The sequence below is a fragment of the Coffea arabica genome, chromosome 2e (assembly GCF_036785885.1).
Source record: "Coffea arabica cultivar ET-39 chromosome 2e, Coffea Arabica ET-39 HiFi, whole genome shotgun sequence".
Taxonomy (NCBI): domain Eukaryota; kingdom Viridiplantae; phylum Streptophyta; class Magnoliopsida; order Gentianales; family Rubiaceae; genus Coffea; species Coffea arabica.
The window spans coordinates 26178229-26202743 of record NC_092313.1 but is presented as its reverse complement, the minus strand read 5'-3'; the positions used below and the strand labels follow the sequence as shown (position 1 = coordinate 26202743).

Sequence of the window (24515 nt, the reverse complement as noted above, 5' to 3'; positions counted from 1 at the left end):
TGATGAATTATTTAAACTTTATATCGACTCATAACTCATCACAAGAACATGTGCTATAAGCATGGGGCTAAATACTAGTAATTCGGGTTTAAAAAAAAAACACTCTAAACGCCTGAGAGGGCACATGCGACCATGCGAGTTCGAACCCGGAAAACAAAAAACGCCAAAACTCCTCAACGCAAAAAAGCAGGCGGAATTCAAACCCCACTCTTAATTCAAAACCCATACCCACTCTGAATTTTTTGTTTCACGTCCGCGTACTCACTCCCTCTCGCCCTGCCTCTCGCAAATCACATATCATCGATTCTACTCTCTCTCCAAACCCTAACCCCTGTTTTTTTCACAGATATTCCCATAATTGTTCACATTTGTGGCTAATTTGGCTTCTATTTCTCGGATTTCTCTTTCTATATTTCTTCTCTGTTTGAATTTTATTAGGGTTTCTCTGCTAAATCGGTGGGATAGAGTGTGTGTAAAAGCTGGCTATGGATTATCCGCCGTACGATAGTAGTGGTGAGTTGCTTTTTACCTTTTCTAAATTTTTTGAGATAAAAAAGATTGAAAGATTGTATTTTTGCTGCAATTATTGGTCGTTATATGGTAATTTTGTTGGTTTAGTTGAGTTAATTGTTGAATTTGAGCTATTTTATGATGAATATCAGTGTGCATTTGTTGGTCATGGAGAAATTTTGTTTAATTTTAGTGGTAAGGAGTAGTTGATTTTGTGGGTTTTGGTTTTATGGGGTCTTTGTAGTTTTTTCAGACCGCGAATTTGTGGTGGGAAAGGGGCATATTGGTTCTACTCTTCTGTGAAAAAGTTTGTTATTGATGTACTTTATCGAGTTAAGCTTTGTCCTGTTGAAGATCAAGTTGATTTTTTTGGTTTTTTTTTTTTAAGTGAAGTTGAGCTTTTCTTCTGATAGAGCTAGAAGTAACTCCAAAAAAAGAAGAAAAAAACGAAAGGAAAATATCTTGGACTTTTTATGGTCATTGGGATTACGAATGACTATGAAGTTTGGTGATTGATTTAGACCCTAACATCCTCTAAAGCTATAGTCAAGTTGTTATTTGAAATATTGAGTGGTTTTTGGTCAAGAGCTAGTTGGCATTATAGGTGCCTTGCATCTAGGGTTTCGAAATTTATCATAATTTTTAATTGGAGAGAATTGGGACTTAGCTTGTGAAGAGCTGGTAGTTCATTGATTCATTCTGATTGGGTGTTCCAAGTTTTTCTATAGCAGTGAGGTGGTTAAGGTAGTCTAGACTACTAAGAGGAAGCTGTCCTGTGGAATGTGGGCAATTCACATGGAAAGCACTAATGTTGTAAAACTGCCTGTGGGATGTGCACTAGGATGGGGTTGTTGTGAATTTGAAGTGATGCCTAGTTGATTTTCAGTTGGTTCTGGTAATCTTGCACTTTGAAGTGTTTTGGTACTGTACATTAGTACCTTTGCTTATATATGTTGTTCTTTGCATGTTTAAATTGTTATTGAAATCTTTGTCCATCATCCTAAAAGTATTAATATCCAAAATCTTTAAGAAAAATTAGTCTTCTAATTAGAGTTCCTCAAATACATTGAAGATGTCACCTCTCTGGCAGTCTAGTATACGTTGTTGATGGGCTGCAACAGGAACAAATGTTGCAGATATTAAAGCCATAGTTCACATCGACTGTATGAATCAACACTTTTAACTATAGCTGTTTCAGAAAGGAATAACGTTTTTATGAGAAAAAAACATGTTTTAGTAGTAATCTTCGTTAAACATGTGATAATTTGAGCTTATGCATTCTATTCGTTGGTACTGGAAATAGTTATGTACTTTTCTGAGCCACTGCTCTGTCAAGTTTTTTGCTAAACTTTACTTGTTTCTTGGGGAGAATGAACAGTAGGAGATTTTTTTATGAGAGATATATGTTGCTTGGAGGGTATCAATTATTGAAAGGATTATGGAAAAATTCAGAGCTTAAACTGGAGGTAAGTTTAATAGTACCTTAAGTTGGCTAGAGAAAATATTGATCAGATGGAGAAACACGTTGTGAGATCATCAACTTTTCTGAAATTTGAAATATGCACTGAGGTATTTGATTTTTATATATTGCTAAATGTCAATGTTCTGTTAGATGGAACAGGCTCTTCTCTAGTAGAGTAACAAGGTTGGCACTTCTACAGCTAATTTTTTTTACTGTGCTTTTTTGTGCTGGTAAATATATCAAGCAAATAAAATGGGTCACTAAATTGATCAACTAGAGGATAAGAAGGTATAAAACTTTCAGGTTTGTAATTTAGTTTCGAAAATCTCATAGTGTTTCTTTTCTTCTTCGCTTCACATTATGTGCATGTAAGAGAACAGGACTATAAAGATATGAAATTGCTAAACTTTAATGGTAATGCTATTTTTTATGCTGAAGATCATCTGCAGTGTTCAATTTTCCTTTTATTTATGGGTATCTTCTGGGTTGCTAAAATCCTCTTTTGATGAGGCTTCTTCTTGGAAATTTGAAAGCACATGTCTAAGAATTTTGTATCGTATTCTGTTATGTATAGCTATGGTGTTATCTCTAAGCAGATTTTAGGCCTAAAGGTTTCACTGGATCACATAAAACCATACGCTGCATGGAGAAGTGTACCCTTGATGCTGGCATTGAGTTTAAAGTTAATTTATGTAAAGATGATTGCAATGAAATCATGTAATAATTTAAGAATACTTTAGTTAGTAAATTAGTTGTTCTAAATTGCAGAGCATCATTAATCATTTGACACCATTCTACAGACAAAGCACTTTCTTGTTCTGTCCTGCTTGACTGCTTCACCATCAAGTAAGATAACTTCTCTGTGCACAATGAATCTAATGCAGGAACAGATGATGATCTCCCTCCATCACATCAGAACAGAATGCCAAGAGGAGGTGCCCGTGTTGCAGGGAATGGCAGGCCACCTGTTATGGGATCTGTACCATATCCTAGGATGATGGGTGAAACGGATATGGAGGCCCAAATTCACCAGCTTGAGCAAGAAGCATACAGTTCTGTCCTAAGAGCCTTTAAAGCTCAAGCTGATGCCATTTCTTGGGTACCTCTTGACTTAAACAGCTGCATCTAATCTCTGTATATTTGCTTGATCAGGTTGAAATGAGTGGTTGCTAAATGAATTGTACTTTCTTCAGGAGAAGGAAAGTTTAATAACTGAACTCAGAAAGGAGTTAAGATTGTCAAATGAAGAACATAGAGAACTTCTTGGCAGGGTTAATGCAGATGATGTTATCAGAAGAATAAGGTCTGGTTGTTGTAAAACAGAATTCCTTTTGTCAAGAGTCATACACTAATTTTTGACTCATTAATCGATCTGTTCTACCTGTAATCTTTCATCTTTGTAATGTGTGATAAATGTGATCAGGGAGTGGAGACAGTCAGGTGGGCATCAACCGGCCATGCTTGGTGCAGGTCAAGCTGTCCATGATCCAGTGCCCAGTCCCTCGGTATCAGCTTCTCGCAAGAAACAGAAGATAGCACCTTCATTACCTTCTCAATCTTTTGGAGGTCCTTCTCCTTCCTTCCATCCCCAAGCAGTGGCTGGAACGAACCAGCCATCTTCATCAGCTGGGAAGCGTGGACCTATGGTTGGGACAAAGGGCAAGAAGCACAAATCTGTAAGTCAGAAATGTTTGATGTTCTGTAACTTAAAACTTCTGATTGTCTTATTTGAGCTATTTCTCCTATGGTTTTCTTCATAGGGTCAGATGCTACCTAATGCTTCTTCCATGAAAATGCAATACCCTCCCTCGGGTCCAACTGGGAGGAGTCAATTTGGTAATCGGGTTAGTTCTGGTGGTCATGCAAGTGAACCTGCTGAAGCAGGATCATTCAATCAATTGATTGGGAGGAAAGTGAGGACGCGATGGCCAGATGACAATAACTTTTATGAAGCTATTGTAGCAGACTACAATGCAATTGAGGTATATCTGAATTTTGAATCCAAATTCACGTCTCTGCTGGTCCATTAGTGACAGTTGTCTTCTGTGCCATCTTCAGGGCTTGCATGCTCTTGTCTATGATATGGGTACTGCAAATGAGACATGGGAATGGGTCAATCTTGCTGAGGTAGATACAAGTTTTGCTTTCTTTATTCAGTGAATTTGCACAACAAACTTTTTATCTATTAACCTTGGTCACTCTGCATAATTGTAAGATGTTTATTAATTATTTTTTTTCATGCTTCATAACTCTGAGCTGCTACTTATAGACTATGGTAGGATCAACATGTTCTCTTGCCCATTGTGTAATGCTAGGCAATCGTTTCAAGTTCGAGCCCATTGTCATGTATTCATGATTGCAAACTCGCATGCCATAAGATTATATGAACCAAAGATACTGCAGGGATTTAAGGTAGCATAGGGTTAAACATAGAGTAAGTTTAAGAGTAATTGGAAAGCAAACATACCCTGAAGTCTGGTTTATGTCTCTTGTGGCATATCTTTTTGCATAATTTTTATTGTTGGTTGATATTGGAAGTTTTGAGGGATCACCACTTCTCATACGGCTTAAACAACAAATCTAGAAATGTTAGCAGAAAAAGATGTTTCAAACTTTGTATTTCAGATGGACCTGAAACTGTTGCAGTAGGGTTTGGGTTGGACTGCAGTTGGCTTGATAGGCAGCTGCTAACAATATAAGTTTGTTAATGAGAACAGTTGTCAAATTATCTCCAATATGCTTGAGTCTCCTGGTGAGCATGGATAGGCATCTTGTTTTGAGACCTGATTCTGGTTGCTGCTTATGTTCCACACAAGGTTCTTTGATGATTTCATGGTGAATTTTTGAGGTCTAGTGGGGTCAGACTGGTCTGGAATTGATTCAAATGTTCCACTTCGGAAATTTTGAAAGTTTATCATCAGTTGGTGACATGCCTTGTGAACTTGGGTATTCCAAGCTCAAAATTCTGGAATGCTGCTTGACTTCTAGCTTCCTTCAAGGGCGAAAGTTTAGTCAGACAGTATGTTGTGTTTTGCCCTATATTAATAGTCGACAGTGACTGATAATAGATAAGCATGTGATGAGTAGTTCTCTCAATTTGAAGATTATCATTGTTTTTGTGCTGAGATTATCACGACATTTATTCATCTATCTTATTTTTGGATCAGATTTCTTCTGAAGATATACATTGGGAAGGTGAAGACCCTGGAATATCTCATCATGGAGGTTATGGTGGATCAGGCCGTGGAATGAATAGAACTGTTGGACGTGACGGTGGTCCGGGTGCAGGTAGAGGTAGGGGAATGTTAAAAGGTCAGTCACGCAAGGATTTTCTGCCATCACAGAATGGCATAGGAAAGAAGGGATCAGATGATATTCAGTTGCTTCACACAGATACTTTAATTAAAGAGGTAGCAACAGCATTCATCAGTAATTTTACAGGCAAATTTTATAGCATCTGTAGTGTCCTGACTAATGATCCTGGACAGGTTGAGAGGGTTTTCAGTGCTAGTCACCCGGATCCTCAAGAGATTGAGAAGGCAAAGAAAGTGCTCAAGGTAAGAAATTATGCAAATTTGGTGGTTATTCTTGTTTCTCCACTTGTTTACTCAGCAAGGATGGGATGTCTTTTTTGGTACAGGAACATGAACAAGCACTGGTAGATGCCATCGCAAGGCTTGGAGATATTTCTGATGGTGAAAGTGGTAAAAATTTCCTTAAAACCTATATTTTTAGTTTGGATTGAAATTAACTATCTTTGTTCCTGAAAAATTCCTTATGTTAAACTGTTCAAACATTGCTTCAAAATGCTGATGATTGCTTCATTTGTTTCCAACTTCAATGCTGTTTTGGCATCACACGTCTGAATTCAAACTGTGGAATGAGCTTTTCCAGAATATTTAGTCATAGAGAACTTGAGAATGAATTCACATTCTTGATACCCTGAAAGTGTCTTTACTATTCGGGGCTGGTTATGTCTTCCCAAGCAATCTGCCCACAGTAACTGTTGTCAATGACCAGATTCGTATTTTGGATGAATAGCAAAATCAGTGTGTGTGTGTGCGCGCTCATGTTCAGAAGGTGGTGTTATTCCCTATAACCAAGCATTTTAAAGGTCGATGATTTGTTTTTATGCAACAAAGCCATTACAAGATCAATTGGCTTCAGGTGTGAGTGTGCTAAGTTGCATATGTTTGCAAACATCAACATGCTTGTCAAATTGTTGGTGTGGTTTTCAGTGCAGGCTACTGTCTTATCTGAAGTTTAATTGGTAGTAGTGTGTTCGAGCAATTCAGAGTCTTGAAGCTGATGGTTCTGTTTCCTATTGATGACAGATGGAGGCCATTTCTTGCACGGACAATCAATGGTCAGAGAATGACAGCTCGATAACTGAATTGGAAAATAGTATAATAGCAGATATGGCTGAGAAAAGAGACATTTTGGTTTAGCAGCTGAATGGATCAGACAAATAGGATTGTACCATGAGGGTTGATTGTGATGAAGTGCCGAGTTAAAATCTGGAGCTCTGTTGTATAATGTGGTCTTCCATTTATTTGCCTTAGCAATTGAATTATTGTAGGCCTTAAGTAATTTAGAAACAGGCTAATTCGTAGCTGGGTGATAACAGTTTATCACGGACAAGTGATGATGTAAAATTATAATAGTTGTTACTGACACGTAATCGTGTACAAAAGGTTTTTGGTCTAGAGCTGGGTAATTTCTTTGCCTAAATTTTTGCAGCCCGATTTTTTTTTTTTTTTAATTCAAAGCAGCCCCTGGAATGATTGTGTTAAAAGTGCACTTTTTTAGACGCCTGGAGCCGGGAATTGTGTTGCTTCTGTACTTTTGTATTTTGGTGACTTGGGTTTCGTCACTTGAGTCAAGGTTTGTGGGCATCTCCAATATTTGGAACAGAAACGTTATGCTAATTGTTGGCTTGACTAGACTTTTTTTTTTTTTGTTTTTTTTGGTAAGAGACTAGACTATTGTTACAACAGAGAACTTGACTGAAGAAAGTAGTGTTGGCCCCGTTCGCTACATGCTAAACTCAGCTCTTCATTTTAGACTTGACACTGAAGCCACGGTGAATTGACCAATTCATCGTACTTCAAGCTTTTTTTTAATTTTTTTTAAGTGAAAGGTTTTGAATCCAAAACTTTTACATACAATTTTTTCTTCCTTGTCGTCTAATTCAAACTTCCTTCCTTCCTTCTTTTACAGTATAATTCATGTTATATAGTGCAATCTTATATATATATATATATATATATATATATATATATATTTTCGGGTGCAATCATATTATTAAATAGCGTCACAAATTTAAACGTACAAGTTTCTTTTTCCTACTCAAAATAATCAAACTTCTTTTCAAAATCTTTTCATCTGTACATGATCACTGTATTTGTTCAATTTGATATCAAAAGCACATGGTTGTGGAAATGACATACACTATCTGGTAAACAAACACAATTCCCAGCGACAGTCAAAAATCGAAATGAAGGGTTAACATATAAATAGTCATACAGTAGTTGATATCCTTGAATCATGTTAAAATTGACTTTGATTCGTTTAAGAAAACGAATTTACACGGTTAAGAGTAGACAGAGGGGCCAGAGGTAACTATCTTACAAGATTCTTATCCATGACATCATCTTTTATGCTGCTTTTGAGGAAGAAGACAATCTGTACATCTAGTGAAAGGCTAAGACCTAAAACAATGAAGTTAAATCAGAACTTTTAATTAAGTAGTTTGCATGCACTTCATTGTACACTACTTTCCAACTTACTCCCATGGCTAGTTTTGCAATTGAAGATTTCCTATGGACAGTACTTTAGAATTACTCAAAATGAACGTTTTAACTTTTCCTGTTCAAAGATCAAGATTTTGATCTTCTTTTGCTTGTTTTCGTTTAGTTCACTGCTGGAAAATTGTATAGAACTGTTTCAAATGGTAAGTTTAGATGCTTCTTTTTGCCACGACTTGTCACCATGTCTGCTTTGGCTAATAGATATTAATGCTTTTTTCTTTTTATCCTACTGAATGAAGTGCGCGTACTTGTGAACTAAACCTCAATTGATTTTGGGATAATTTCAGAAGCCTCCCTTGAAATTTTTAACAATTTCACTTAGTATTCTTGAAATTTTAAAAGTTACACATACCTCCCTTGAATTTATCATTTTGGTAACAAAAACTATTCAATGGTCAAATTTTTGAATGAATAACCCAAATTGCCGTCATAAAATTGTGAAGTTCATTTTACCTTCTTATAAAATTCTATTTAAAAAAATATGGAATGTGCACAAAATCTCAAACCTACTTTCAACCATCATCTCTACTATTTTAAATCTTTCATATTCCTACATCTCAAATTAGTAACATTATCATCATGACTACCGCTACCATCAGTTCTTAAATTCTAAAATCTCAATCTAATTTACAAAAGAAAAAAAAATCAATATTGTTAAACTTAAAAGTTTTCACTAGCTGTATTAATATAATATCCCATCCCTCAAATGTTGGACTACCATTTCATGCCTATTATATTTAAATCTTCAACTTACATCTTATTCTATTCATCTTTAGATCTTTCAAGCCAAACCAAAATTAATTTGTAATATGTTAAAATTATGTTGAGGACATAATTAGTTATTCTATAAGTGACCTTGTTTTTGTTTCCATTAAATATTTAATTGTGTGGTGCATTCCTATGTACAAGATTAGGAGCGTATTATTTAATTGAATGAAAAATATTAATATATTAAGGTTATTATGGTCATTTTATAGGCTCAAGGGAGGTAAGCGTAATATTGAAAATCTCAAGGGTACTAGATGAAATTGTTAGAAACCTCAAGCGAGGTTTCTGAAATTATCCCATTGATTTTCTAACTGTTCTCTTTCCCAACAAATTCAGCTTCATAAGAAAATTCTCAGTTACAGTCGGTTTACAAACCCATGGGGAATTTGTGATTGTAAATATTCTAATCAACATTGTAAATATTCTCGAGTAAAAGATTTAGTTTTGTTAATGGTATGGACAAATCCGGCCAAAATTATAGCATATCATTAATATGGGCAAGTTAGTCCAATAACTTGAATTTTTTAGAGCGAATTGCGCGAAATGTCACTAAACTATTTCAAAGTGCCGGTTCTGGTCACTAAACTTTTTTATTAGCGCGAAATGTCACTGAACTAGTAAATCTATACCGTTTTGGTCACTCCGTGTATTTGTGCCGTTAGGAGAGACGGAAATCAACTTTTTGAGGGGCAAATTTGTCTGCACAGCCTTTTCCTTGAAGCTTTTACATAATCATGAGAGACGGAAAAACGGAAGACAGCAATGCATCAAAATTTCTCAAACGTGAGGAAGCGAATTGACCAACTTAACCGATTTTTTCCACGAGGAAAGAAAAAAAATTGCAAATAAAGCATCTTTCAATAAGAACTTTTAGCTAGGCATTTCGTCGAACACCAAATGAGCATAAGAAATTTCACCGATTCTTTTGTTCAATTTGAAGTTAATCAGCCCAAGAATTGGTAAGAAACATAAAGACATTCAATCCCAAACAACACAGAAAGCATGTATACACAAAATTGCGTACAATCAACATACAAATCACAATAAGCTAATCTCGGTTTTGAGATTCTTATAGGTCTAAGCTTGAGGAGAAAACAGAATTTGTTCGGTTGAAGGGGAAAGAGGACTTACCACATCTGTTCGATTGAAGATTTGCAGACGACGGTGATGGAGGATTCTGGGGAGGTGATGGCGGCTTCCTTCGAGCGGCGGCGGCTTCAGTGGCGGTGAGCGCAAAAATGAACAGCAGCGGCAAAAGAGATGCGCCGATGCTCTTTCCCCTCTTTCTCTCGTCCTTCGTCCAGACCTCTTTTCTTCCTCCTCTGTTTTCCAATTCCTCCGCAGCTCCTCCTCTGCTTTTCTTGTTTTTACTTCGTTCGTTTTTCCCATTTCTTCTTAGCTGAAAAACCTCTGGCCCTCTTTCAAGTTTTCTATCCGAAGCTTTTTCCTTCCTTACTCTGTATCCGGCCACAATTTAGATTTGCAACTCTTGCGTTGCCTCACCTGAGCTGACGCTAATTTGGCACTAATTTGGGGAGTGGGAGCGTGGGAGGAAATTTTATTTGAAAATGGTGGCAGGCATCAATTTGACCTCGCCGAAGTCCACTTTATTGCCAAATCATTCATCTTCAGGAGAATCAAACACTACTGCTTTCCTTGGTGGGTCACCTTTAAATGGCTTATCTTTTCAATTAAAACCCAAATTAATCAAGAATGTCAATTTGGTAGTTGCTTCCGGAAAAGCCATCAGCAGCACGAGTGGTAGCAGTGGCGGAAGGTTCTACTTCAATATCACTGGGTTTCCTTTCCCTCTTGGTCCTTTCCTGAATAGGCGGACAATCAGAACTGAGGTTAGTAATTTGCGCCCTCGTTTTTTCAGTCCTGGCTCTTGACCTTTCTGCATCAGAGCAATAATCCTGTCTAGTTGAATTTCTGCTTTGCTGCCATTTTTCTTGTGGGTTAGTTTCGTGAGTCCTGTGCATATACTGTCCATCGATCATCCAATGAAAGGTTAGTTTCGTGCTCTTGACCGATAAAGGGTAAGTAATGATAAATAATGTAAGGAAAGGTAAGTAATGATAAAGGGTGTTCTTTGTTACAAATGGTGAAAGAAGGAGGAGGAGGAAGAAGAAAGAAAAAGGGAAAGGAAGGAGAGTGGAGGTGGAGGTGATGGCGGTGGGTGGCAATGTAGGTGATGGATGGTTGTGGGTGAAGAAGAATGAGGGCATAAATTTTTTAACTATTGTGTAGACGAAATTACCCCTTAAAAAGTGATTTTCCGTCTCTCCTAACGGCACAAATACACGGAGTGACCAAAACGGTATAGATTTACTAGTTCAGTGACATTTCGCGCTAATAAAAAAGTTTAGTGACCAGAACCGGCACTTTGAAATAGTTTAGTGACATTTCGCGCAATTCGCTCAATTTTTTACTAGTAGGAGTAAATTTGTTCAAATTTTTGTTATGTTATTAAGAAAAACAAATTAGTCCAAAATTTAGATAATATTATAGCAAGAGAGTAAGTTTGCATAGTTGTTAGAATAAAGCATTATCTATAGTATGAATAAATAAGTCCAAACTGTTATTATCCTACCTCTTACTCATTTCAAGAAAGCTCGTACCATCTTCTCTAACAGAATTATTTTATTGCCTATACGGGAGATTAATTCGATTATATGAGATATAACATGCAATCAAACATGAGATCACAGAGAATTAGGAATCCAATTATATATCATTCCATTAACCAAATGAACTCTTTAGTATAGTGCATCTATCGTTTGACATTACAATATTGAGTTAGCTACTTCGACTGCCACAAACTTCACGCGCGGGCTTAGTCTAGTGATGCCAAGTATGCAACTGTACTACTCGCAGTTTAATTCCCTGCATTGCACCCACATTCCAGGTAATATACTCGCGTTTCTTAACTCTAACCTTCTTGCTCATACCAAGTGATTGGAGCTTGTGTTCTCTTACTTGGGACGGGTAAATTAGCTAGAACTTATGAAAAAAGTGATAATTTTGAAAATCTTCCCTGAGGTTTCTAACTATTTCACTTAACTCTTTCAAAAGCTTTACAAATTACACTTAGGGTACGTTTGGTTCTACAGAATTAGAATTGAATTAGAATTGGAATTCTATAGAATTTGAATTCTATGAATTAGAAATCCAAATCCTTGCAATTCTTTCGTTTGGAAAATACATAGAATTGATACAGAATTTATTTGGAATTCCAAATTCTTTGTTTGGATGAGAGAAGAATTCATTAGGAATTAGAATTGTTTCCAACTAATATTTCCTTACATAAAAAATTTCTTTTTTTTACTAGATAATAATTTTTTAACATTTAGCTAATTGTTACTAAAGCTTTAAGGAAAAAACCAATTAGTACCTTTAATAATTTATTTTTTCTTGCATTTAACTAATTGTTAATAAAGCTTTAAAAGAAAAAAAATTAGTTCCTTTTTTGCAAAAATAAAAAAATTCTTTTTTTAAAATTAAATTAAATTAAATAAAAAATAATTGTATATTCTAACTTAAAAAGTAGTTAATATTTATCGAGTTAAAACCTTGATACAAATTTAAAGTTAAGAACTTTAAATTTTAGAAAATCAAAAGCCTACTCTATGATATGAATTGGGAGGAAAGTCATAACTTGTACCTATTATAAATATTTGAGTTTTGTATCTTACAAGAAATTTCAATAGATGAATACACAAACAACGTGTTTTTAGCCAAAAAAAAAAAGAGAAAGAAAAGCACAGTTATACATTGCTACTATTTTTCAATAAATGGCCATTCTAATATTAAATTAAGTTCGAATAAATTCCTATCAAATTTCAACTTCCATGATGGCCTTGTCTAATTTGATAGTCAATAAACATTGCTCGTGCTAAAGCATTCCTAAATTGTGTCCACTCGCTAGTTGGTTGTACTGTTCGAATTCGATTCTCGTTAACAGCATTTACACCACCATCATTATTTGGACCATCATCTTCCATTCCATTTTCCTCATCTTCATCTTCCATTTCATCTTCATCATCAACCTCATGTTGTACTCTTCGCATCTCAGCATCAACTGTTACACCACATAAGCTTTAAAATATGCGTAACAATTGATTATATACAGAAACATACACCAAAGAACTGCAGGACAATTGTTCTAGTTAGTGTCAAAATTGAACCGTTATTACCAAGCTCAATAGTTGAAACATGAAAGCCAGAGATAGAGCTATAATTTTCACATCAAAAACCTATTCACAGCATTCTAAGTGCTTGAAAATAAATACCTTTATAAAACCACAGATACAAGGAAGACTGAAGTGACGATCTTCAGCCTTTAAGCATGCCCAACTTCATGTCAGCCCACAACTTTGCTATCAAGAAGAATGCACCGACTTCACTTAAATGCAGGGCAAGGTTAAACAAGCCTTCCTGTAACATATTAGGAACAATCAAACACATTTAAATATACGCTAAGAGAGAGTGTGTGAGAGAATTTATGACAGCATTAAATAGTCCAAAACAAACATTCATCACATTCCATGTCCATTGATGAGAATTTAGCAGCCTTGAGCTGATACATAAAAGATTTTTTAGGCCCTGACAGCAAGTTTTTCAACAGCCACTGCAGTATAGAACTAAAAATTCGCTCTGTCAAAGTAAATTTGTGATTCCTTCTATGATTCTAGATACTAAGTTAAGAAGAGTATAACTGGTTTTAAGAAGATTTTTTAATCTGACACTTGGTCATAACAGCCAACAGCCTTGGAGTGTGAACTGGAGACGTTATATACTTGATCATAACAGCCAACAAATAGATTTTATAAAAAGGGTGTAATCTGCATTCTCTGTGTTTATGATCTCAGTGTCTTGAAGGAGGATACTTTAGCTTCAGATTCAGCATTTCATCCATTATCAGTCTTAAACATGTGGATATGATTCACGAAGTCAGGTTCTTAGCCAAGGCCACTTCCTGATGTTTAGAGGTCGAATCATTATAATGCAGTGAAATTTTAAACTTGTAGCAGTAATTTTTTGTAGACAAAACGTTCTTGAATGAGATAATTTTTCTGCCTGTAATGTGAATGTAGATCCTAGAAATTATCTCTTGAATATTCAATCTACAAAGAACCATGAACAATGTATTACAAAGCCACAAACAAAAGGGGGAAAAAAAACTGGATACTAGTAGTGTTTTTTTTAATGTCAAATTCAAGAAATGTTATGTAAATACAGCATCAGGAGCAAGCTTAAAAGTTCAAATACAGAGGCAAATAACTACTTTAATCATTCATTACTAATTACATCAGAAGCGAATCAACGAAGTGAAATACAACTCAATAAAAGATGCATTGTCCAAATAGAATGAAATTATATAATGCAGTTCACGTGATCAGATTTAGGAATCACACAAATGCAAGGAAAGGTATAATTATTTCTTCAAAATACCAACCAAGAAAAAGAAAAAAAAACAAAAAAACAAAATTGCAGCCCCCTGTATGCAGAATGTCTGTAAATAATGCAATCCAGGATCAGAATCATCAGAATCCCAAAACACTCACTTTTTGCAATTGAAAGCAAGAGAAGCCTTCGCAAGCTTCTGTTTCTACCGTGAGAGTAAGCGGTAAGCCACTCACTCAATCCTCATCAACTCATCCTTCAAAAAGCCTCTACTATTCCATTTGTTATTATTATTATTTAATTAATTTCACAAATATTAGGGGAGCAAATGCGATTCATAAGTAGCAGCAGTAAATTTATTTTTTCTTTAAATAAAAAAACAAATATCGATCATAATCCAAATCCCACAACACAATTCAAATCGTCGGATGTCCAGAACCATCAAGTTACAGAAAACTTCATTTGACGAATATAATGCAGGAAGAACGTTGAATGTAAAGGAAAATGCGCTTACCGTTGAGTTGAGCAGTAAAAGATATTTGAGAATCCTCCCCTAGACGGCTTCAATATATACAAAATATTTGAGAATCCTGCACTTTGTTCGCGATTGCTGAGGTGATGGGTAGATGCGTGGCAGAGCGATGCCGGAGACGGTGGTGGAAGAGGGAAAATGTTAGGGTGGAGGTGAAGGGGATGACGCAGAGCAATTAGATTAGAGGTACTTGCGGTTGAGGAAAAGTGTCTAATTAGATAGCGAGAGAGGGCCGCTTACCTAGTTGACCCGGTTTTAATTTTTTACCCGCTAGGATCCGCGTACTAACCCGAATAGGAGGTGAAATTATGGAATTAGAATTGTAATTCTTAGGTCTTACCAAAGAATTGAATTTGTGGAATTGATGGCTCATAGAATTCAAATTGAATTCTAATTCTCTCACATAGATAGCGTCCAAACCGAAGATTTGGAATTGATGCTCCAATTCTAATTCTAAGCCTCCAATTCTATGGGAACCAAACACACCCTTATCTTTCTTGATTTGATACTTTTGGTAATCAAATCTTAAAATATGGTCAAAATTTTTAATGTATACCTTAAACCTTATCTTATAAAGTTTAATTTGTTCTTCTAAGTAATTGTAAAGTAATTTGGCACAATTACAAAAAGAAATGAGTGTCAAGTTTTTCATGCCAATATTTGTTGTTTGATAATTAACTATAATAATAAATCTATAGTTATAATAGGTTACTTTTTATAGTACTTTATTGGAGATATAGATTCTTTTTAAAATAGATAAGAAAGTGCTATCTTGATTTTTTAAAAAAGTTTTTACAATGGTGGAACTAGTATAGTTTGATAGTGATTTTAGACCATTTGTTTTTAGGTTATTGTTGATTTATTTTAATTTTGATACAAAAAAAGTGCTACAAAAAAATTGTGTGATATTAAAAATTATTTAAAAAAAAGTTATTTTTCTTTTCACTTGGGGGTATTCTAACCTTGCGATTAGACTAATCCCCGTAAGGCTGTGTAGAACCTTACTCCAAAGATACATAGCGAGGTAGCACACAAGAATCGATCACGGGATCTGCTAGTAACTATCAAACTATGAAACCAGTTGGACTACTCGCAAGGGGCAAAAAAAAAAATTTATTGGTTGGACGTTTAATCGGAATAGAGGTTAGGGACAATAGTAAAAGTTTTTTGGATTTTCCAATGAAATTATAAAGAGAAATAAATAAGAAGGAGAAAGGGAAAAATTATAAAGCCCATCCTTTGTATAAGCATGGTAAGCAAGGGAGTTTTATTAGAATATTAAGACTAGTGTTGTCATTTCAAATGAGTGACGGAAGTATGTGTAATTTTTGAAATCTCAAGAATGCTAAGTGAAATTGTCAAAAAGCTTAGGAAAGTTTCTAAAATTATTGCACGAAAAAAATGGTGGAGCTATAAAATCATAAAATGGACTTGGTAATTGCATGGTTGACAATACGTTACTATATGTTGTATTTCTACTTCAATCTTTGTTGTCTGTACACTGTAGACATGTTTAAAACTTTTTTAAAAAAAAATTAATTAACAGTAAGAGTTGGCTTAAGCAATAGAACACCTTTTCACTTGAGCCACATTTCAAGGTTTAGCTGTGATCTCAATTCCCTTCCACTTGCACATGCATGTAATGTTGTAAAATAAAAATATATCATAAAATTATTTTTAACTAATGCATTCTGGTCAAGGGAAATAAAAGACAAAATTTCTGGTCTGATGCAGATAATTTTTTTTTTAATCATCATTGGTTGAAGAAAATTGGCTTCACAATAAATACACGTAACTGAGGAAGGAGAATTACTTTGGAGAATAGAAAGAGGAAGGAAGAAAAGGCAAGATAAATAGATTTAATTGTAGCAATAGGAAGCCAAGCCAAAGGCTTCCTATCAAAAGATGTATAAATATGTAAAGTGGAAACATAGTGCTAATACACTCCAATAAATAAATACGAAATTCGGCTTTAATCAGAGCTTCTATATGTTAATTAACATAAGAGTTCTTTTTTTTTCTGGCAAAAAAAAAGAATAAATAAAAGGTTATACAGCCAAAAAAAACACGTTTTTACATGATACATCCTACAGATCAATAAACCTAAGAAGCAAAATGCACAGCCAACCTAATGACAAGACTAACTTGTGAAATCTAATGGCTACTACAATATACAAAATCATCAATTCTGCAACTTTTTCCATCTAACCTAACCTACCTCGATCGTTTCTTAGGCCGTTTTGAGGGCCCTTCCCCTTCACCGCCTTCCCTCCCACGCTTGCCCCCGGTTACCACCACATACTTCCCTTTCTTAGGTGGCCTCCCAGCGTTCTTCTTCAACGGACTACTCTCCTCCTTTACATGTTTCCGTCCACCTCCGCCACCGCCACTTCGCCTCGCCGGCCCATCTTTCCGTTCATCAACCTTTTTCTTCGGCTGATCTTTTCTACCACCTTTATTACTATTATTTTCCCGTGAACTCTTCAGGGCCTCTACCAGCGTTCCCTTGGCAGGCGAGTTCTTCTTCATTCTCTTCAAGAAGTCTGCAGCACCACTCTTTTTTGTACTGGCAATTGCTTCAGACTTCTTTTTATCCCCTTTTGCTGCCTCTGCTTTATCTCCTTTATCCTTTGAACCCGGTTGCTGGGAGCTTGAGCTCTTGTTGTTGCTACTGTTAGGAGTAGGCTCTGGCTTGCTCACATTAGGCCGCCCTTTGCTGCTCCTTCTCATGCTTCTCGCGCCGGTCACCGGCTTTTCTTTTAGCTTTAGCTTTGATGAATCCTCATCATCATTTGTTGATGTACTTAAAGGAGACTTAATAAGAGTTTTCGAATTGATAACCGCTTTTTCGTTGGTCCGCTGCTTTTCTGCATTGTTGGCCGATGAGGAAGAAGCTTTGGCTGAAATCGAGCTTCTCTTGCGGCTGAAGATAATGGGGTTTGTGGATTTATGCTTCGCGAGCAGCGAGTCGGATCTTTCGACTTCAGGTTTGGGTTTTGGTTTTGCAGGCAAGGAGGGTTGAGGTGAAGGATCAGATGAGGCGTTCTTGAGCTCTTTCAGCACAAGTTGGCGAAGCTCTTGAGCGGCCAATGCCTCGGGAGATGATTTGGGGAAGAAGACAATGGCATTGGTGAAGAGAAGAAAAAGGTCTTTGTAAAATTTCATAAAGCATGATGTATAGGATCCATCATCAATCCGGGCTTGAACGGTTTCAAGATCTACGTGACGTCGGATAGTGCTCTTGTACTTTTCCGTTTTCTGCATTTAAAGTCAAAAGGTTTATCAGTGCATTATTCGACCCTTTTTTGGTACACAAAGTACGCACTAGTACATGTTGGATGTGAATAATAAGCCATAACACAAATCTAATGAAGATTTTTGATGTTGGTGGTAACAAGGCATGTGAGACAAATATTGTGGTTATATGATATACCTACGTATCTTAAACAATGAGAAGTTTTTTCTTTTTTTTTCTCGGTCCGAATTCACCACTTCCACCTCAACTACTACTATAATCTATAAATGAAATTATGGAGTCCTTGTTTGTCCAATTGATGGTAGTAACTGATTTTAAGGTAAGGTTTCGCTTTGACCTTAAAGAGTGCCATTGACAAAGACCAACCACTAGACTTGTCATAGTCATACCGCTAGTTTGGACCGAAATAAAATTTCTCTTAATCCATATATATTATCTAAAGACTGAAGCATCCAAGTGATTAATTACTCCATGTATACCATTTGGCTGGCAATATTATGTGGCATACTAGTAGTAATTATTGATCAGCAAATAATAGAGATAGCTCATACCTTATTTGGTAGATAGTAAATAAAATATTATCCACCTCTATTAATAGAGAATAATAATTAATACTAGTACATCACATCACATGACATACCAAAGGATGCATGTTGAGAATGGAATGCCTTTACGTATTACTAATATCTTAATATATTGTTTGACATAAAATATATATAGTTCTTAAGACGAAAGAGTAGTATGTGGAAACAAAAGAGTAACTATATGTATTTATATTAATCATATCAAATTATCAATATCCAATTCCACTCCATACATACACTTAAAACAAGACAAGATATTATGTCCACTCTATCAGTTAACTGAAACTCAAAACAAACATAAAATAAAATACGTGGACCTAAACGATGATGTTTTTAGTATAAGAGTTTTGAAAGGATAGAAAATAAATTTCCGATCAACCAAAATGGAAATTATGTTGGAACAAATTAAATCGACAAGGAAAACCTAGAAATTCGAGTAAAGTATTTTACCACTAGTATTTCGTAAACAATAAAAGTGCTCGAGACTTAAAAATCGTGTACCCCGTTGACTCCTCAGCTGGAAATACTGGTGACGTATACTAAATTCCAGCCGACAGCGACGGGTGAAAAAAACATCAAACCCGCTAAGCTTGGGTTGCTTTCGAAACATTCGGAGACTAAAGAAGCTAGGCCAAGCCCAGTATGAATTGAATGCAATCCAGACGGACTTTTGGGTAGGCATTCTATTGGCTCCAATATCCAACAAAAACCATTGGATATCCATGGACAAAAAGTCCAGAACACCTAAAAGACATTTTTGATGGGGCCCTCAACCCAAAATCGATCTACACGCTCCGCCACGTGTTTAAGATTACGTAGCGAACGGTCCAACTCTGATCCAACATCCAAGCAGTCCACTGGTTAGCATTTCGACGTACTCTACGGGGTCGTTCCTAATTTCCCCAGCCTTTAACTAACTCTCACCAAAATTCTTTCCAACTATTTAGATATTTTCTTCTTCTTCTATCCTCTTGTTGGGGTATATAGCCTATAATCTACCGCTACAAATTTTCCACAGAAAGATTGAACCGTACTGAAAAGTCACGAACTGCATATTTCATGCAACTATCACTCATATCAGTGGAATAATAAATAAATTAAATCGAGAAAGCTTTTTAACGGGTGTCAAAGGGGTACTAATTCAGTATGCTAATTTGCCCAAAAATAAACATGCATACCATATTTATTATACTCCTCGAAATTAAATATTTTTTCTAATTTTACATTTTCGAAAATAAGAATTTTAACTTGATAAGGGGCTCAGATTGTTATCACACACAGCCGGAGATATTAACAGCCAACATTAGGTAAAAAAAGGCAAAATTCAAAGTCCACGGTCTACAGCCTAGGCTATTAATGTATTTTTCGCTAGGCTATGAAAAAGTCGCAAGCTTTTACATCCTTGTTCTAAAATCATACTACAAATTTTAACTGTTTAAAAACGATTACACGTGCAATCGTTACCAGCCCACAAAGTTAACCAATGCCCGTGGAATATGCTTAGCAGTTTAAACCCTTGAACCAATTAAAAGAAGTCACCATCCAACGCCTAGTGGGGGTTAACTTTTCACTTGCTTCGTTCTAGTCACTAACGTTTCATGCTTCTTCCACGCGAGGCTACACGATACGACCTGTGTATGGTTTCCTAATGCAAGTATTAATTTTCATGAACCCAGGTACACAGGAGGAGACTGTTTAGAATAATATTTTAAAAAAATACCATAACACTTTTATAATATAATATATTATATTTAAAATAAAAAGATAGTTGAAAATTTTAAAAATATATATTGAAAAAAAAACGTATTTGCAATACAATCGAAACACATATGTTTCTAGGAAGCCATCTAACCTAAACTATCATGCTGCTCAATGCCACTTCATATGTACACCAGACTAGACTAATAAGCATCCTCCACTTGTCACCGTTATCTCTCCTCGAGATTTGAGCCAACAAGCAAAAACACAAAAATACGGTGGCCCCCAAGTATAAAAGATCCCAAAAAATAAAACCATCGAGTTCAGGCTAACAACGGTGGAAATAACTAACTGTTTTGGCTTTTTAATGGAACTAAATGTGAAGTAGTATTTATTATTTTCACAAATTTGAACTCAAAGTCTCAAACATCCTCCTATGGATATCTACCCCGAAATATCCCTTGGAAACAAATCCTAAAGATAACATATTACAAAAGCTTACCCATCCCATACTCTAAAACACAAATATGTTGATACTTAGTAAGTCCAGATTCCATAGTCCACGCCAGGTACTTCATGCGTACGTGCCATCAGGTACGGATCTAGACCCTCTGGCCTTTGATTCATCCATCCCCTTCCACATACCCCCATTTGGACTTTAAAGTTCACACGCAAATCCCCTCTATCCTTTGTCTTTAGTTTGGTAACTTTTATTCACCATTCTGCTTTCTTGAATTTAAAATATATATATATATATATATATATTTTTTTTTTTTACCATATTTTCGTCTCTTACAATTCTTCTCATTCCCGTGAGTGAGGTTTAGGACCTCGACCTAACTTCACCAGTTTAAATTTAAACTTCGCGCTAGCTCATAATTGATTGACATAGCCTGACACCAATAATATTTTCCTTTTTTTCAATAAACTCCTTGGACTGAAATTTTTAATTTCTTTCTTTTAAATCTAAAAGAATTTTCCAAAATAGGGCTAACTTATTTTAATATGGATGGACCCGTCAAATCAACCTTGTCTTTTTTTTTTCTTTTTCTTTCCTGAAAACCTATCAAACTTTTTAAATATTTTCACTCCTTATTTTTTAACTTAGACATTTTTTTCACGAAGATTTTTATAGTTGCCCCTTTTGTGGATCAATGAATTGGTAAATTTATGTGGCGCGTTTCCTTCCTCTTTTTCTTTCATAAAAGCGCACAAAAGTAGCAAAGATAATCCTAATTCCTAAGTGGGACCGATCAAATAAAAAATATCAATCAATTCTATGCCACACATTGGACGATGATTAGGCATTACCAAATTGGCAAAATTGAACCGAAAAGTACTGGATCATTACCTGACTTTCAAGCCGGCGCTCGAACACCGAGCCATGTTTATGCGACCGAATTTTATCTAAAAACCCAAACGCTGACGGCTCTGATTTCACCGCTCCCCCCACGCCACCCTCCCGTTTTATTGGGGCGGTAGCGGGCGACAAAACCGCCACCCCATCTCCACCACCTTCACCGCCGCCTCCGCCACCGTCAACTCCTCGTCTTCTCCTCTTCCTTGTCAACAAACTGGCTGAACTCTGCACGTCGCTGCTCTCCTTCGTCCCTTCCTTCGACTCGTCTTCTCCCACCGAGTCACGCAACTCGCGCGAGTCTCCCCCACCCTTCCCCCTCTCCTGGCTCGCTGAACTGTCATTGCACGAGACCTCTTCCCCGACCGGTTTTGACTCGGATTCCGGTTCCACCTCGGCCGGTTCGTTCTTCGGTTCGACTTTCAAACCGGCTCGCTTGCTCTCCGTCGAATTAGACTCGTTGTACGACATGTTTTCGTCGTTGTCGCCGGATAGAAACTTTCCGGCGACCATCTCCGGCGGGTCTTTACCATCGTTTTTGTCGTTTTCTGATCTCTCCTGCTTTACTTCCTCGTCCAGATCTGGTTTCTTCACGTCGTCGTGTTGGTCGTCGTCCTTCCTCGGACTCTTCTCCCTCTCCTCCTCCATCGTCTTCACTTTCATCTGCAACGACCTGTTCAATTCACAGATCCGATCCACAAGCTCAATTTTTCACGTAAAATATTTTTGAAAACAAAAATATTCAAAATTTCTTAAAAATTTAAGTAAAAGCAGATTAACGTATAAATGATATCATATCCTCGAGATTTACCGGATCGAAAGATCGTATCGATGAACCTCTTGTTTAAGTTCGGCTACGCGGAGTTTTCTTAACTCCTCGAGCCAAGGAAAACAATCACCCTCACCACCACCTCCGCCGCCGCCGCCACCGCCGCCACCACCACCACCAAGACCGTCGTTTTCATCATCATCATCAGATTGAGCCTCACAAGGCAGCTCATTATTCTCACTTTCTCCTCCGCCGCCGCCGACACCACCAACTCCGGCTGTTACGGCAGTATTATTACTAGCACTACGGTGGTTGTTGGTGAAGCGACGTCTAAGGTGTTTGAATTTGTTTTTACAAATTTGGGCGGTGAACAAGGTTGGCGGCAAAGAGCTGCTGCTACGGTGGCGATGGCGGTTCTGGAGCTCCCTCGCCACCGCATCCCAGTCCTTCAAGCCATGCCGCTTCACCGCGGACGCTAGTAATAGTTCTTCCCATGTACTCCATATTAACTCCTTCGTATCCACATCGGCCGCGTTTGACATAATATTTTCCTTCACCCAGATAGCATATGCATAATACATATATATACATATATTTATATCTGTATTTATATGGATTCAAAAGACGCAAACAAACAAGTCCTTGTCTAGAGGAGGATATGAAGGAAGAAAAGTGGAGTCTGAGTCTCCATTTGTTTTTCTGAAAGTTAGGGTTTTGGTTTGGTTCGAGTTGTTGATGTTCTTCGTTTTCTTTAGATTTAGAAAGAATCTTTAGCTCTCTTTACCTTTTAAATTTTGTTAATTTTGGTCGTCTTTTTTATTTTTATTTTTTTTTGGGTTTTAATTTAAATGTTTTCGAAATAAAAGAGGAGAAAAAACCGAAGAACAGAGGGAGTTTTAAGAATGGGAGTTACGTCTCGGCCTCGCAGTGTGTGAGTGCGTGTTTATAATATATACGAGCGGAGAGAAGGCCTAATTTGGGGGCACGCAAGTTTTTCTTTTTTCCTTTCTCTTTTTTTTTAAAGTACTATTATATTTTTCTACCGTGTGTTGGTGATTTTAAAGGACGGTTTTGGCCTTGGAGATTTGAAGAATTCACTGCTTTGTCCATTCTTCAAATTGTTCGTAAAGCGCCTGGATTGATATGGTAGGTGGTGTGAATTGACTAAAATGGGTTTGATTGCTATAGTTGTTTTGTCGCCGGGTTCGTTAGGTAGAGTCTTGCAATTGGATGTGGAAATAGGAGAGGCTTTTCCATCAAAAAAAAAAAAAAGACCAAGTGGATTAGTAAGTTTTTGGTTAATTCAATTAAGTTCTTCAAAATATATACCTAATTTGTTGGAATAGCAAACACAGCAGGAATATAGGGAAACTTTCTTTGGATAGTGTTTTATTTGCCAAATTTTATATACTTGCATCATCAACGCATTTTTGAACCGTCTTTTTTTTTTTTACATACATTATATCAATAGAGTCTTACAGTATTTTATTTCACAAAAATATCCCAAATAATCTACTATCCAAACATATAATTTTCTAAATAATGCTTTTGGCGATGATTATAGGTAAGAGCTAAATTTGGATAAACTTGTTTTTGCTTAAGTTTATTATTCAAAAGGAATACAAACATATCTTTGGTAATAAGATGGTGTATAATGTATAATATATTACCGTCAAGTTCATTTTCACAAATTTGATTTGGGTAAAAATAAAAAAAAATTCTTTAATATAACGGGCTGATTAAAAATTTTCATGGATGAAACTGTCTATAATAGCGGAGTGAAAAATTGTAAATTGACATTAGAGCTTTGAGTATATAAAATGGACATGTAAGTAGAATATTTTGAAAAATATATTTCAATCTTAGTACCCCTTAACAGGAGAAAAGTCAATGCATGTTGTATTTGAGATGGATGGAAAAAAAGTTTACAAAAATAATGGACTATCATGGGGATATTAATGAGTGCATTTCTAAAAAAGTTACTCTTTTATATTTTTTTGGACAGCCAACTTTAGAATAAGAATTTTGATACAATTTCGGAAGGTGAGTTACTTTCAACCAAAAAAAAAAAGTGCTACCCATGTAGGACTATCACGTAAACTTGAGATAAATCGTATGGTCTGTTTGTTAAAAAAACAAAAAAAAAAAGAAAAAAGGAAAATCCTATGGGCTGCTTCACTGACCAAGGTGACGGTGTAGGCGAAGAAAATTTCAGGATTTGATCATGGAGCACATGGTAATGTTTAGCTGATTTCTGTTGGGAATATAAAAGGCCTTGTTAATGGTATTAGTGACTCGATCCTTCAATTACACCCAAATCTTTTCGGCCCTAACCTAGACCCACGAGGATGGAGTAAATTTTG

The 24515-nt window shown here is 36.2% G+C and overlaps 2 protein-coding genes and 2 long non-coding RNA genes across 5 annotated transcripts; 2 read left to right on the top strand and 2 right to left on the bottom strand.

The window, feature by feature from the left end:
• Nucleotides 1–270: 270 nt before the first annotated feature.
• Nucleotides 271–6703, top strand: LOC140036940 (protein EMSY-LIKE 3-like). 2 transcript variants are annotated; one of them, XM_072080192.1, is made up of 10 exons: nt 271–513; nt 2857–3071; nt 3166–3275; nt 3396–3648; nt 3733–3954; nt 4031–4099; nt 5140–5382; nt 5461–5529; nt 5613–5676; nt 6307–6703. In XM_072080192.1, the coding sequence occupies exons 1-10, from the start codon at nt 486–488 to the stop codon at nt 6348–6350; spliced, it is 1317 nt and encodes a 438-aa protein (XP_071936293.1). In that variant the 5' UTR covers nt 271–485; the 3' UTR covers nt 6351–6703. The 2 variants fall into 2 exon arrangements, with proteins under 2 accessions (XP_071936293.1, XP_071936294.1); XM_072080193.1 differs by lacking the exon at nt 6307–6703 and adding an exon at nt 5867–6142 and having other exon boundaries at nt 287–513.
• Nucleotides 6704–9142: 2439 nt separating this feature from the next.
• On the top strand, nt 9143–10955 carry LOC140036938 (uncharacterized). The gene is made up of 2 exons (XR_011840578.1): nt 9143–10209; nt 10279–10955. It is a non-coding gene; the product is annotated as an uncharacterized lncRNA (long non-coding RNA).
• Nucleotides 10956–12189: 1234 nt separating this feature from the next.
• On the bottom strand, nt 12190–14921 carry LOC140036939 (uncharacterized). The gene is made up of 3 exons (XR_011840579.1): nt 14471–14921; nt 12843–12987; nt 12190–12631 (listed from the first exon to the last, which is right to left on the bottom strand). It is a non-coding gene; the product is annotated as an uncharacterized lncRNA (long non-coding RNA).
• Nucleotides 14922–16453: 1532 nt separating this feature from the next.
• Nucleotides 16454–23086, bottom strand: LOC140036937 (uncharacterized). The gene is made up of 3 exons (XM_072080191.1): nt 22195–23086; nt 21378–22056; nt 16454–17746 (listed from the first exon to the last, which is right to left on the bottom strand). Exons 1-3 carry the CDS (start codon nt 22731–22733, stop codon nt 16703–16705), a joined length of 2262 nt encoding a protein of 753 aa, XP_071936292.1. The 5' UTR covers nt 22734–23086; the 3' UTR covers nt 16454–16702.
• Nucleotides 23087–24515: the final 1429 nt, after the last annotated feature.

Excerpts from the sequence above, each read along its gene's own strand:
- LOC140036940 (XM_072080192.1), top strand. The coding sequence starts at position 486 with ATGGATTATCCGCCGTACGATAGTAGTG. Across the intron at positions 3,072-3,165 it reads AAGCTGATGCCATTTCTTGG|GAGAAGGAAAGTTTAATAAC; the intron begins GTACCTCTTGAC and ends TACTTTCTTCAG. Across the intron at positions 5,677-6,306 it reads TATTTCTGATGGTGAAAGTG|ATGGAGGCCATTTCTTGCAC; the intron begins GTAAAAATTTCC and ends TATTGATGACAG.
- LOC140036937 (XM_072080191.1), bottom strand. The coding sequence starts at position 22,733 with ATGTATTATGCATATGCTATCTGGGTGAAGGAAAATATTATGTCAAAC. Across the intron at positions 22,057-22,194 it reads CGATACGATCTTTCGATCCG|GTCGTTGCAGATGAAAGTGA; the intron begins GTAAATCTCGAG and ends TGAATTGAACAG. Across the intron at positions 17,747-21,377 it reads AGCGCCGGCTTGAAAGTCAG|AAAACGGAAAAGTACAAGAG; the intron begins GTAATGATCCAG and ends CTTTAAATGCAG.